This window comes from Rhineura floridana, chromosome 4, assembly GCF_030035675.1.
Source record: "Rhineura floridana isolate rRhiFlo1 chromosome 4, rRhiFlo1.hap2, whole genome shotgun sequence".
Lineage (NCBI taxonomy): Eukaryota > Metazoa > Chordata > Lepidosauria > Squamata > Rhineuridae > Rhineura > Rhineura floridana.
The window spans coordinates 138,148,660-138,164,330 of NC_084483.1; the positions used below are offsets into that span (position 1 = coordinate 138,148,660).

Consider the following 15,671-nt stretch of genomic DNA (forward strand, 5'->3'; position numbering starts at 1 on the left):
TGCCCAGTGTTATGGTTTTGTACACAAGTTGGGGGGGGGAAGAAAATCAAGGCACCGTTTGCAGCAACATAAAAGAAGCTTGCAGAATGAGAGAGAGAAGTGGAAGTTTCTCTTCAGCCCATAGGAAATGAAATGAAAGAAGGGAGGAGGAGGGAGTGGATGTGGAGAGGGGAACGTTTGACACACCCACACAAAAGCATCAGAGCACAGCGTCTGTAAGCCCTAGAGATACGGAGTGGAGACTTTTTTCCTTCACTTTTTGGTTTATCTGAGGATTTCGTTAGTATGGATTTACAGGGGGGAAACTGTGTGGTAGCTTCTGTTTGCCAGTAACATCATGTGAACCACACAAATTAAAAGGGGATGTGAGTAGCACCAGACACACAGTAAAACCCTGTGTAGATGAGCCCCCCTGTCTTTCTTACTCTGGCAGCAGGCTCTTCTTGCAGCGATGGTGGCCAAAAAGTACCTTGAAAAATAAGAATAATAACAGTTTGTAATGAGTTCTTTTGTCACTAACAGTAGAGACAGTTGGCTAGCAGAAGGGGTTCTTCTGCCACCACAGTTGGAAAAGTTTAGTACAGATTTATTTACTTTTTTGGTCAAGTGTATAGATTATTATTATTATCATTTATATAGTGCACCATCAGATGCATATGGTACTGTACATAAAATCAATCAATAAAAGGAAGTCCCTGCCCCAAAAGGCGTACAATCTAACAAAATAAAATGAGGACAATAAATAAAGGACAAAGTGAGGACTTCAAATACACATATTCGAGATATCCAAATTATAGAAAATAAAAACCTAAGCTGAGATTCCAAAAGCTTTGGAATAAAGGAAGGTTTTTAAAGAAAAAACTGAAATTGAGGGAGCAGTCTGCAAGTGCTCCAGGAGACAAAACCAAGAATACGGAGCAGCAAAAAAATAAATGGCCAAAGTTGAACTAAAGAGGAAACAACCCTGGAATGGGTAAGAAGCACAGAGTTTGAGGAGTGGAGATCCCGAGCAGGGCTATAATGAGAGATAAGAACTGAGAGATAGGGAGGAGCCGGCTTACATAAAGCTTTAGGAGTTAAAACATGAAGTACTGAATCCTGAAATAAATAGGGAGCCAATGAAGAGACTTCAAAAATGGAGTAACATGATCAAAATGCCGAGCCAAATAAATGACCTTGGCAGAGAGTGTGGAATGGAAACCAAGGGACCAGTACGAGTTGGTGGAAGACCCATCGAAAGAAGATTTCAATAGTCAAGGCGAGAAATAACTAAAACATGAACTAATGTCTTTGCAGAAGAGTCAGACAAAAAAGATCTGATTCTAACAATACTATAGAGAAAAAAACAACAGGACTTTGCTGCAGCCTTAATGGGGGGAACAAAAGAAAGAGAAGAGTCAAAAGTAAAACCAAGACTAAATGCATCCTCCATGGGATAAAGAGGGTCGTTGTTCACAGTGATGGAAAATGTATATTGCGAAGAGGGGTTAGGAGGAAAGATGAGCAATTCTGTATTCACCATATTAAGTTTCAGGTGCCGATGAAGGATCCATGCTGAAATGTTCAAATGGCATGCTGTAATACGATGTTGGACATCAGCAGAGAGTTCTGGGATTGATGTGTGTAAATCAGCATACAAATGATACTGAAGACCATGAGATCGAATAAGGTTGGCCAGGGGTAGCACATAAAGGGAAAACAACAAGGATCCTAAAACTGAGCCCTGTGGTATCCCAACCAAAAGGGGAAAAGAGGATTATTATTATTATTATTATTTATGATATTTATTAGTCGCTTTTTTCAAAATGAAACTCAAAGTGACTTACAAAAAAGAACTCTCAAAAACATATACAGAATAAAGAGCAAAGTACAAAAAAGCATACCAAACAGAGCTCAATACAATAAATAGACCAATACGCTAAAAATCGCAGCACACAATACAACTCAAATACAAGTTTTCAGCTGCCCCCCTCCTATCCCCAAAACTCAGAGCCCTGGAGGTATGCCTTCAGATAGGAGTTCTTGATATAAATCTTCCCGCAGCCTGCGTAACAGCAGGTGTAGGTGGAAGTCCATTTGGGAGGCAAGAAGCGGCGTTCCCTCTTGGGCTTGGCTTTGAGCAGCTGTTACTTTTGATGCACAACCCCCAGCCAACACATTAGCCAATGGTCCAAAAAATAAACAAACCATCTAAGAACAGAATCACAAAAGCCCAAATCCTGAAGACAGTCCTAAAAGAGGCCACAGGAATATCAAGTAAAACAAGAACTGAATGGAGACCTTTAGACTTGGCAGTAAGGAGGTCATCTGTGATCTTCATAAGAGCCATCTCAGTGGAATGCAAAGGACGAAATCCAGATTGAAAGGGATCTAGAACAGAGTTATGAGAAAGTCGAGGCAGCTTGAAGTCGAGGCATATTCCAGGACTTTCGAAACAAAAGACAACAAACGGGGTGGTAATTAGAGAGAGAAAAAGAATTAAGTGAAGGCTTTTTGAGAATAGGAGAAACAATAGCATGCTTAAATGCAGAAGGAAATGTGCCAGAAGAGACAGATTAATAATGTAAAGAAGAGAAGGAAGAACAGCAGGAGCAACAGTAATTAAAAGACAAGAAGGAACCAGATCAAGAGAATAAATAGAGGGATTTGAAGACGATACCAGCCTGGAGAGTTCATCAGATGAAACTGTAGAAAAAGTAGAGAAAGTAGAAGAAGAAACAGACATTTGAATGGCTGGTAACAGAAGAGAGTCAGTTGCAGCAAGATGAGAACGAATAGTTTCAATGTTTGTATTAAAGAAAGTGGTAAGATCATTGGCAGAGAGTGAAGTGGGAAGAGGTGGTAGGGCAGGTTTTAAAAGAGAATTTAAAGTAGAAAAAAAGACGCTGAGGATGTCTAGGATTAGCATGAATTAATAATGTGTAGTGCTGCTGTTTGGCTAGAGAAATAGCAGAAGACAGCTGACGTTTTTGGGAAATCCAGGATTATAGTGGGTCGTTCTGCTGTTCTGATACATTTCAATTCACTTCCTCTGAAAAATATAGACCCCCTTAAAATGATGAACCATCACCTTTTGAAGCAGAGAGAAAAGGCTGCAAAATGTCAAGAATAATTTCAAAATAGGTTTGTCTGTCTGTCTGTGTATGTCTGTCTGTCAGTCATCGCATAATACATAAAAGTTTTTGCAGGCATTTTGCAAGTTGATTTTATTTATTTATTTATTTGGTTGGTTGTTTTTTTTGTGTATGATTAATAATTGTACACCACCTTGAAATTCTAAACATTATGAAGGTTTTGAATAAATAGAATTACAAAACAGGCTTCTTTCCAGATGGCTTAGGTGTCTGATGCAAATTATAATATGACTATGTATTTGGCAGGTCTGACTTCATGCCAATTGGATGGAAAACAGAAACATTATAGGCAGTAGAAAAGCAGCTGAGTAGAAAACAAATAAAATGATAAACAAGTAAATGTGATTTTAATATATGATTAATGAAACAAATGTGTTGTTTAAATAATGAAAACAAATGGAGTAGCAAAATAAAACAAATCTTGCACATACCTAATGTCCTTTGAAAGCAAATTGAATAGACGATCTTACTATGTATTAATTTTTATATTACAAAACTTACCTACCTTAAGTTTTATCATTTATTTTATAGGTTGCTCTGAGTGCTACAGATATGGCCCTGGCTCTCAATCGGTACCTCTGCACTGCTGTTTTACCTTTATTAACTAGATGTGCTCCTCTTTTTGCTGGCACAGAACATCATGCTTCCCTTATAGATTCCTTGCTACATACTGTATACCGACTCTCCAAGGGCGGCTCCCTTACGAAAGCTCAGCGGGACTCTATTGAAGAGTGTCTGCTCTCCATATGTGGGTAAGATTATATTCCTAGAATTGATAGAAAAAATGAGTTTCTAGAGCAAAAATGCCCCTTAATAACATTAGTGTAGAAAATGATATTCATAAATAGTCCCAATATATCACCTTCCTACTAAAATAGGATACCATCCTTGGATACCATCACACCCCTCTCCTTCTTGGGCTTCTGGTCTGCAGGTTGGCACCTTGCAGGACCAGGCCCCAGGTAGCCAGCTGTGGCCAATATTGTTCCACCTGTCCCTTCATCGGAGGGGATACATAAGCCAGCTGACTGAGGTGGCTCCTGCTTTGTTTGCCTTTTTGTGGGTCTTGAATCATGTGCCTGGGAAAGAGGATTCAGAGCCAAGTGGGGAGACTTGAGGGGCCCCCAATTAGTGTAGTGATGGGTAGAGGGAGATATGGCGTTGTGAGGAGGACTTGCCAGGTAAGAGGAATGTGGCCCAGGCAGTTAACGGCTGTGCCTCGTTCCGGTCCTCCCCACACCCGCAGGTTTGTTGGCTGCCCTATCAGCCAGCTCTCAGGCCTCTGGATGCTGCTCCTAAACGCCAGATCGGTGCATAATAAGATCTCCCTCATTCACGATTTAATTGTGGATGAGGCAACCGATCTGGCATGTATAACCGAGACCCGGGTAGGTGAGCAGGGAGGAGTCAGTCTCTCCCAGCTATGTCCACCAGGGTACCTGGGCCAGCATCAGGGTAGACCTGAGGGTCGGGGAGGGGGGGTTGCTGTGGTCTATAGGAGCTCCATCTCCTTCTGTCAGCACCCTGTCCATGTAACTACAGGTCTGGAGTGTTTGCACCTTATGTTGGGTCAATGGGACAGACTGGGGATTCTGTTGGTGTACCGCCCTCCCCACTGCCCAACAGACTCCCTAGCTGAGCTGACGGAGGTGGTCTCAGGTGTACTGTTGAGATCCCCCAGACTGTTGGTTCTGGGTTATGTCAACATTCATGCTGAGGCCGCCTTATCCAGGGTGGCTCAGGATTTCATGGTTTCCATGACAACCATGGGACTGTCCCAATAGCCATTGGCCCAACACATGTAGCAGGGCATACTCTAGATCTGGTTTTTGCATTGGACATGGAGTTGGTGATCTGAATGTGGGGGGCCATGGAGAGATCACTGCTTGCTGAAGTTTAGACTCACAGCAGCTTTTCCCCTCTGCAAGGGTGGGGGACCTATTAAGTTGGTCTGCCCCCAGAGACTAATGGATCCGGATGGTTTCCAAAGGGCTCTGGGGAGTTTTCTGGCTGATAGGGCTGGCACTCCTGTCGAAACCCTGGTTGAACTGTGGAATACAGAAATGACCCGGGCGGTTGACATGATTGCTCCTGAGCGCCCTCTCCTGTGTAGAGCTCATATGGCTCCATGGTATACCCCAGAGCTGAGAGCAATGAAACAATATTGGAGATGGCTTGAATGCAGATGGAGATGAACTCCTGGTGGATGCAATTATACACTGGTAAGTGCCTGTGGTAAGCTGTACTTAGGGGCAGTAAGGGCAGCAAAAAAAAATATTTTGCTGCCACTATCGAATCATCACTCTGCCGCCCAGCGGAGCTCTTCAGAATTGTCCAGGGGTTATTACACTCTGGCCCCAGGGACAAGGTAGAACCATCTGAGGCCCACTGTAATGAATTTGCTAGGCACTTCCAGGATAAAATCTTTAGCATCCACCAGGACTTAGACTCCAGTGTTATAGCAGATGAATCAAGCAAGGTATCCAGAGCACAGCCTTGTCCCAATTCCTTGGATGAGTTTCAGTTGGTGCAGCTTGAGGACGTTGACAAGGTGCTTGGACAGGTTCGTGCAACCACTTCTGTGCTGGATCCTTGCCCTTCTTGGCTAATAAAAGCTAGCAGGGATGGAACAGCCGGCTGGACCAGTGAGGTGATTAATGCCTCTCTGCGAGAGGGGGTGGTCCCTGGCTGCCTGAAAGAGGCAGTAGTGAGACCACTCCTGAAGAGACCCTCCCTGGACCCAGAAAATCTTAATAACTATACTGTGTTCCATTCCTGGGCAAGGTCTTTAAACGAGTGGTTGCGGGCCAGCTCCAGACCCTCTTGGATGAGACCGATTATCTGGATCCATTTCAGTCGGGTTTCAGGCCTGGTTTTGGCACAGAAACAGCCTTGGTCGCCCTGTATGATGACCTATGTCGGGAGAGAGACAGGGGGAGTGTGACTCTGTTGATTCTCCTTGATCTCTCAGCGGCTTTCGATCCCATCGACCATGGTATCCTTCTGGGGAGACTGACTGAGTTGGGAGTGGAAGGTACTGCATTGCAGTGGTTCCGCTCCTACTTGGCAGGTCGGCTCCAGAAGGTGGTGCTTGGGGAACATTACTCGGCACCCTGGGCTCTCCAATATGGGGTTCCGCAGTGGTCAGTTCTGTCCCCCATGCTGTTCAGCATCTACATGAAACCATTGGGTGTGGTCATCCGGAGCTTTGGAGTGCGTTGCCATCAGTATGCTGATGACACGCAGCTCTATTTCTCCTTCTCGTCCTCTTCAAGTGAGGCTGTCAATGTGCTGAACCGGTGCCTGGCTGCGACAATGGACTGGATGAGGGCTAATAAACTGAGGCTCAATCCAGACAAGACTGAGATGCTGTTAGTGGGTGGTTCTTCTGACCAGATGGTGGATGTCCAACCTGTCCTGGATGGGTTACGTTCAAGATCAAAGGCCCTCCTCTGGGTGCCTACTCCAAGGGGAGCTTGGAGGATGGCAACAAGGGAGAGGGCCTTCTCAGTGGTGGCCCCCAAATTATGGAATGATCTTTCTGACAAGGTGTGCCTGGCACCAACACTGTTATCTTTTAGGCGCCAGGTCAAGACTTTCCTCTTCTCCTAGGCATTTTAGCATGTGTTTTATACTGTTTAATTTTTAAATTGTGTTTTAAATTGTTTTTATAAGATCTGTTTTAAATTGTATTTGTTTTAATGTTTTTAGTTACTGTGAACCGCCCAGAGAGCTTCAGGTATGGGGCGGTATACAAGTATAATAAAATAAATAAATAAATAAAATAAATAAATAAATAATACTCAGGATACTTTGAGATCATAATATAACATTAAATCTCCTTGGGGCTAAGTCCTGTTGAACTGAGTGAAGATTCATAGGATTGGATTAGACTAATACATTTTCATGGGTTTCTTAAAATGATTCCCAGTAAAGCATCCACAAATCAGCAACAATCAATATAACCAACTGTACACAGAATAAACACTGCAGGACTGTTTGCCATCCTCCAAGAGTGGAATACATTTTGCTGCAGCCATGAGGGCTAGAAAAGTTCTGAATTTTAGTTGAAGAAACAACCAACCAACCAAGTGATACTTCTCAAATATTTCACAAGAATTTCTAGTACGACAAAAAAAAAGTACAAATCTAGCAATTTCTAGTTACCTTCCCAGTTCACAAATTATCTGGATTTGCTCAAATCACTGGCTGTTTAGACAGTTTCTGGAAAGGCTGATATGTTGTCTCAATTTTTCCTGGCTTAGATATTTCCATCAAAAACATTGGTTAAGCTTCTGCAATGGCTACGAATCTTTCATTATTTGAGTCACAGTAATGAACACACAAATTATTTTGTAGTTGTATACAGACTTTTCTTTCTACTTATAGACAACTGAGGCCTTCAATGATGCAACATTTGCTGAGAAGATTAGTGTTTGATATTCCACTACTAAATGAGCATGCAAAGATGCCTCTTAAGGTGAGTGTGGTTTTTAATCTTCTTTTTCAGAATATACAACTATCACTTGTCATTATCCTCCAGAATCTGAATTTGATAACAGCATTGTGATTATACTGTGAAGCAAATAAATTTCACCACAGTCATTTACATCCAGTGTAATCTTAAAAATGCTCAATTTACAGTACTTGAAGTAATTTCATATGGAGTAAAAAGTTTCTGGATCCCAGTGTAATAGCTCAGTGGACTGCAACACAAAGCAAAAAGAAAAGAAAGGATCCGATGTTATTTTGTGGAAGAACAATACCATGACATCAAGTGACTCATTTTTCTTGAGTGGGCACTAGGACACTGAAGTGGGTTGTCATCCACCAAAAGTTTAAAGAAGCAGAAAAAATGTCACAGCTCCAGGATGCTTCTGGGAAGCTTCTCCTCCTGGAGATTTGTTTGCCATGCTTGAACAGGTCATTTTGTTAGTGTTCTTCTGGCCATTTTGAGTCCTACAAACCAATTGGAAAGGATGTGAGTGAGTTTTTTTTAAAAAATGTGAGACTCTGTGGTGTATGCCTTGCAGTGTGACTGGAAATTTAACCTCTGGGGTCAAGCTGCATGTGTCCTTAGTATTTTTTACTGGTGTTCCTTACTGCCTCTTGTTTTTTTAAGCTTCCCCTAATTAATTAATTATCTGATTAATATTGCTCCCACTAGTTAATTCCATTGTGATTGTCTATGTGTAATCAATTGCACTAGTTAATTCCATTGTGATTGTCTATGTGTAATCAATTGCATTACTGATTCCACAAACAATTAAGTATACTGAGTGATTTTTGGATTTAATAAATTAAAATTTAGCACTCTGACCATTCCCTGACAGACTGCAGTGCCCTGCACCTAAACAAGCTACAGGACCCCTTTTTCTATTGAAATTAGAACTATTTCCTTTGTGCAAAATGCCCAAGAGCCTAAACAAAACAGGCAGGAAAGAAGGAAGTATCAAAATGTGCTGAGGGTGCCATGGTGCAAAAAGTAACACCTGCCATCTTGGAGCTTCAAAACCACCTGCCAGCAGCAGAGTAGTGTGGAGCAAGTGAAGCTGCAGTAGTGACTATAGCGGTGAGCTCATCAATGTGCTATAGCCTGCATGGAGCCATGGTAGCAGCAGCACCAATGGGCAAAGGGGAGACCCAAATTCAGAGCCTTACTGCTGTAGTGGGAACAGGCAATGACTGCAGAGTAGCTGCAGAGATCAGGCAGGCCACATTAGAAGTATTAAATGAAGAGGAACTTTCAGGTGCAGGAGAAGAGTCAGATGGGGCTTCAGAACAACAACTAAATTTCAATTTAGTTTCCCCAATAAGCAGCCAAGTGACATCTTTAAATCAGGAAAATACAGCAGCTGTAAAAGGAATTGAGTCTGCTACCACATCTGGCCAACTGAGGTTACACTTCAGGCCCAATGTTATGGTGTCTGCTGCCCCCTCTGGTCAAAGGCTGCCAAGATGGCCTCTTAATGATAATAACACTACATTGTGAGACTTAAGTCATGCACCATCATGTAGTCAGCCAGGTGTACTACAGCAGACTCAGTATATCAGCTCTAAGATGCATGATGATACATCTATGTTCTTTTCAACTGCTGCCATCTCTGGTCAAAGTGTAACACAGCAACAACAGGAAAATTGGTTGTTGCATCCTACACTGATTAGGCAACTTAAAGAGGTGTTAATAGCACAAGTATCAGCAGAATTGTTATAAAAAAATATGTTAGTGACCAATAGGTGAGTACAAATTCAGCAGTGTCAAGGGCTATGCATCCACTCCTGGATGACAGATCAGGAGAATATGAGCTGTGTAGTACTATCCCAGACACGGAAGAAGCAGAATGGAGTGATGATTCTGAATTTCACACCATTGCTCATGTAGGCCATAGCTGCATTACAGTTAAAAGGACCCACTTCTGAACCCATGCCCACCATGCAATCGAGGGTGGTAACAATCTAACCAACTGAAAAAGTAGTGTGAGTGCCAAAGTTATTAAAGAAACTAATCAAAGTGGAATGACAGGCAGCTCTGCAGTCTAAGAAATTACTGTCATATGCCAACAAATGTGATATTCTATAATCAGAAATGATGGGACAGCTGAAATTTCCAGCTATTGACATCCTCATTTCAGTATGGGTAGCAAAGTGTTTCCTTTCTAGAGATGAGGAAAGCCAACTGAGCAATATGGCAGAACACAAACTAGACCTCATACTGAAGAAAGTACACAAAGTGGCAACATTGGCACTACAAGCATTCTACACAGCCTCAGGTTTTGCAAGAGCAGCAAAACTGTGAACATATTATATCCTAAAGCAATTCCTGAGGAGAGCAGCAATGTCCAGCCCATTAGTCCAACAGATTCTCAACTTGGAATCTACACACCATCCTAACAGCACAACAGCATCCTCCCTTTGAGCCCCTGCAGGACATTCCACTAAGACAACTGTCGTACAAGGTACACTTCCTAGTAGCTATTACATCGGTAAGATGAGTCTCTGAACTTGGAGCCCTTTCAACTTACAAGTGTCTGTGCATATTTCATAGGGATAGAATCGTTCTTTGCACTGACCTGAGATCTGTAACAAAGATGAACTCAGCCTTTCACAGGCAGCAAGAGTTTGTCCTGCCCACCTTTTGCCCTGAACCTAAACATCTTTCTGAGATGTCCATAGGGCACTAAAAGTATACATCACAAAAACAGGACCTTGTTCTTGTTTGTTTCCTTCAACCCTCTCTCTGTGGGGCAGAGGGTGTCCTCAGCTACTCTGTCCAGATGGATCAGGGCCTGTATTTCCATGGCATACACCTCAGAAGTTAATCTCTTCCAAAGGGATTGTAGTCCATTTGATGAGAACAATGGCGATTAGTGTGATACTTGCTACTAATGCCTGTCTACAGGAAGTCTGCAGGGCAGCAACATGGGCTAATCCATGCTTTTTACAAAACAGTATAAAATAGGTGTGTATGCCTCACAGCTGAGGCCTCCTTTGGCAGACAAGTCCTGCAATAGGTTCTTCCTGACCAATAACCAGGAACAGAAGGGTCAGCTTTAGGACATCCTATTTGATGATATCCTAGTGCCCAGCTGAGAAGGTATCGTAGATACTCACCTGAAAGGTGTTTCTGAGGGTGCACAAGGATACCATCTAGGCCCACCATTGGCTGGCTGATCAAACCCACAAAAGAAGTTTCTGCCTCTTCAAGCTATTGGTGAATGACAACCCACTTGATGGTATCTTAGTGCCCTTTCAGAACACCCTTCAGGTCTCACTTGCTCTCACTGCCAATCAACTGGCAGTAAGATATCAGGTGTGGGGCAGGTGAGTGTGGTTTGGGGAAAACAGCCTCACGTGCCAATTTGGGATGCATGCCAGGCTGGAGGTTCCTCTCCCTTGTAATTCAGCAGAAAGTTCTTTTGCCCAGGCCCCATTAAAATGAATGTGCCAAATGCAGGGGGAAAGTTTGAATGTCACCTGCTAAATAGGTAAATGAACTCTGTGCCTAACACCTTGTATATGTGGGGGATAGTCAAAAGAGTTACTTTGTCTGTTGATTGCCACCTGTGTTCCCTTCCCCAATATTTTTCAAGTGTCATCACTGACTGAAGCCCATTATATTAAAGTCATAGATCACACAGTAAACCCTTCTATTGTTTTTGAAATAACACTAGGTACCAACATAATGCCTTGTTGGTATATACTTGAAGTACCTAATTTAAAGTAAAAGTAACAAAGAATCTTGTGTCATCTGAAAAACTAAGCTTTTGTGGACTGTGCCATAGTAAAACTTAATCTTTGAGGTGCCACAAGACATATTGTTGCAACAGGCTAATGCAGCTATCTGTAATTTAAATGGCTCATACGCAGCTGCTCTTCAAAGCTTATAAACTGAGCTGTCTTACCCCACCAGTTGCTGACAAATCATTATGAAAGATGCTGGAAGTATTACTGTCTACTAGGAGGATGGGGCAACTTTGGTGCTGCTTCAGAAGAAGAACTTCATTTGTCCAGGAAGTTGTTCTGCGGTATTTTTGATGCCTTATCTCAAAAGGTAATTTTTAATGTATGTTATAAGCAGTGACTGATCCAAAGAAACATGCTGGAAGACTATAGTATGCACTGGAGTTTTTTAATGTCTTTTTTGAGAAATGGACCTTTCTGCAAACTCCTTTTGTAAATGCTCTTAATATTCTCTCCAGCATTGTTTGATAGCCTGATAAAAATAAATATATAAAGTGACAATTATTGCAGTGAATGTATTTGCATGTAACACTAAACCATGATGTATAGCTATGTGGATGAATCTCAGCAAGCTCATTCTCCCCTCTCCATGGTTTGAAGTTGGCATTTTTAGTAACTAATGTTTGTCAGTTGATCCATCATGCATAATGTGAAGCCAATATTCATTGAAAAAATCATTGTTTAGCGTTGCATGCAAGCCAGGCACTTGTTAGTTCTACCCATGTATTACAGATTGTGCATCTTGGCATAGCAGCTGCTATTAGAGCCCAAGCATAATGTTTGGAGCCCAATACTAACATATAATATGACCTCCCTCCCACGTGTATACCAAGATTCCATCCTGTATATGCAATCTTATGAATTGTGAAATAAATGTTACGATTTTATTCAGGAACAGCTGGTGGCAAGGTGGGGCAACATTGCAGAGCTGCCCTACTGATACCTGTATTGTTGTTGTTTAACATGTTGGTGCCAGGCAGTGAGGTTGGGTGTGTGTGGGCGCACTGGCAGAGCCAATCAGTGCTTCTACCAGTTCACCCACAACCTTGCTGTCACTCTGTCCCACCCTGCCAGCGGTAGCAATGTCTGTGTCAGGAACGCAGTGCTGCAGCATCACACCAGCCACTCCTGATAATAATTCTGAAATTACTTTTTTTACATTTCTGAAACTACACTGTGGTCCATATCTTCACTGACACAACCCCCCCCTTTTGCTATATTTGTTTAACATTGAATCCAGCCTAAAGAAGAGTCCTATAAAGCTTGCTGACTATTTTGACTAACTTTTTTGGTTGGTCATAATAAAGATACAGTTTTGTCAATTTTTCTTATTCTAATAAACCAATATGACTGCGAACATATTATAAATAGGAAAGTTCACTTTAAGGTTTATTTTTCTGGCCCTTTTATCACTTAATCTTTAATTTAAAAACATATTTACCCTCCCTTCAGCTGCAAATGGCTCCCAGAGCAACTTACAATGATTAAGAATAATAGTAGTAGTACAAATGATGATGATGAAATAATCAGTAATGGGTTGCATTTATGAGGAAAGCTAATAACGACGACGATATTACATAACTACCTGTTGAAAGCGATAGACTGGAGCCACATGATGTATCTAGCAGCTTTTCTTCATCGTTGCCACAGTTATTATTTTCATCTTGTCTTGGTCAGCTTTGTTAGCCTAGAGCAGTGGTTCCCAACCTAGGGGCTATGACCCCCATGGGGGCCATGAACAGTAAATTAATTAAGTAAGTAAGTAAGTAAGTAAAAAATATCTTAACTCCTTGGCTGCTATCTGCTTCTCACTACCGCTGCAGATGACACCTCCCCCTTGCTCCAAATGAGAGGGAAGGACTTTTGCTGAAGCACCAGAGCGTCTTTCAGGCATGCCGAGGTCAAGCATCTGCCTATAAAACATGTGGCAGATGCCAAAGGAGGCTGAGGGTGGAGCGTCCAGGAAGAAGAGGGGATTACTATCACTGACTCCCATCTACTTGTGCTGCTGGTACTGCTGACACCCTTACTTAGAACAAGAGAAGAGGGCTTTTTGTGAAGCAAAAAGAAGCAAGTCTGCAAGGAAAGGCTGCTTTCCCCCTTTCTTCCTGGCAGTCAGCCTGTCTGCCTTTCTTGGCTCCTGCTTCACTGCCACCTCCTTTTAAAATTTATTCTTATTTGCAAAGATGCCCAGATCTTGCCTTTGGCCCAGACAGAGCCAAGGAGCAGTGAGGAAAGTCAGGACTTGCTCGTCCCCCATCTCTGAGGCTAAGTGTGTTATGCCAGCTTCCCCCCTTTCTTAAACCTATACTCTGCCCCCTCAATCTTTCTAAGATGCTGTGGTAGTTGAGGGCTTCCTCCTTCCCACATGCCCAAATGCATGCACACCTGCAGATGCTTGCAGGAGGGGCAGGTGTATTTGTGTGTGTGTATGCACTAATCCTTTTGTCTTCACAATCTAGCATCCCCACCACTACTACACTGCTGCTTTAAATAATAATAATAATAATAATAATAAAAGGTCAGCAGGTTGGAGTCAACATACATCAGCTGAAATGTATTTATTTAATTATTATTGCATTTATACCCCACCTTTCCTCCAAGTTGCTCAAAGTGGTGCACATGGTATATCCTTACACCAACCCTGTGAAATAGTTTAGGCTGGGAGACTGTGTCTGGTCCAAGGCCACCCAGCGGGCTTCCTGGCTGGGTGGGGATTTGAACTTGGATCTTAGTCCAACACTGTAACCCACTGATGTTGGGAGACAGGACTGTACAGACTGTGGGGGGAAGAGGTATACCAATTTGATTGGACCTTTGCATTAAGAAAAGAGAGCAATACCTCCCTGTCTGCAGGTAGCTATTTATGGAAAGGGATATTTGGAGATGTGTTTTTTGCCACACAACATTCTTTCAATTAACAGACACTAAAATTACAGTTAGCATGGGAGGGTCATGAAATTATTTGAGCTTACAAAGGGGGTCTCATACTCATAAAGGTTGGGAACCACTGGCCTAGAGTTCAGCACAGCTTTTTTCAGCAAAGCTTTTTTCAGCAATTCATAGGAGAGTGGTAATGTACTTGAAAATGGAGAGAGCAAATTTCTAAGAATTTTTTAGGAAAGCTTGCTTGTCTTACTTTATGGAGTAAATGGCCGAGGCCAGAAGAATAAGCCTTGGTTCTGTGAAAATAAGAGGGAATTTCAGCCCACCTTTAGTATTGCCTGAACATACTGCAGAAAAACTTTGTTGTGAAAACTTCTCATACTGATATGTGCCATTTAGCTACTTTTGGTTCCTTTTGTTTAACTTCATGTTTGTGGTTGCCTGATTGGTATTTATAGCTAGGTATTGTAATTGTATGTGCTCGTTAACAATTCATTTACTCACATATATTCTGGGCCTGTAAATCCTACCAGCAGTACTAGTTCCCACCAGCCCTTGTATCTCCCAGTTATTATGCTGCTTTGTTTCTCCCACCAACTGTCTTCCCTCCTGGTATGAACAAGGAATTTATGGAATTGGTTGTCCTTGGGAAAGCATATCACATAGGGAAGTACACACATCTCTGTCTCTAGTTTAATTGCATAAGTGCACACGCTCTCTGTTCTATAAAAGGGTCAAGACCAACATCTCATTGTTGAAAATGTTGTGTGTTCTGCTCTAACGCTGCTTCTGATTGGTTCCAGCAAATCTTAGTGTAGGTACATAGATATAGGGAATTTTTTCATAAATATCTTCCAAGCATGATCTATAATTTATATAGCATTATATTTGGACATATTAATGGGGTTTTAGCCCCCATAGTGATTGGGCTGGGTCCCACTGAATTTCCAGGCCATGATAGAGTGCACCAGCCTGTATGAGCCCTGCAATTTCTGGCATGTTGGATATTTCCCATTCTCTCCCTTTGTCACTTCTGCGTGATCCAGTACAAGGACAGGGCTATAGAATTATGTCTTTCTTTTCATGTTTAATTGTTAGCACAGATATTTATTTTATCAATGAGTATAAAAGATATTCCATGGCTTTTGCTGTTGTATGTATGTTTGTAATTGTGCATGTGTGTGCGTTCAATAATTATGATAGGTGTGACTGACAGATCCCCTTTATGTATGAATAAGCACTTTTACATGCACACCAGGTTTTCCTTCTCCCTTTTCTGGCAATAGCTCCTCATTTTGCATTGAAGCAAAGTCTGCAATTCTGCCAAATTGTGAGAGCAACCTACCGGTATATAGGGGGCTGCTTCATGTATAGTTACCATTCCTTTAGATAACGCCATTATATTTACCA

The 15,671-nt window shown here is 42.1% G+C and overlaps 1 protein-coding gene across 1 annotated transcript in view; it reads left to right on the forward strand.

Moving 5' to 3' along the window:
- The window catches only part of RYR2 (ryanodine receptor 2), a 725,812-nt gene that overhangs the window by 444,057 nt on the left and 266,084 nt on the right, over positions 1-15,671 (forward strand). Inside the window, exons 50-52 of the mRNA XM_061624580.1 lie at positions 3,666-3,886; positions 7,524-7,614; positions 11,545-11,685. Coding sequence (XP_061480564.1) covers positions 3,666-3,886; positions 7,524-7,614; positions 11,545-11,685 — 453 coding nt within the window. The remainder of the gene's footprint in view (positions 1-3,665; positions 3,887-7,523; positions 7,615-11,544; positions 11,686-15,671) is intronic.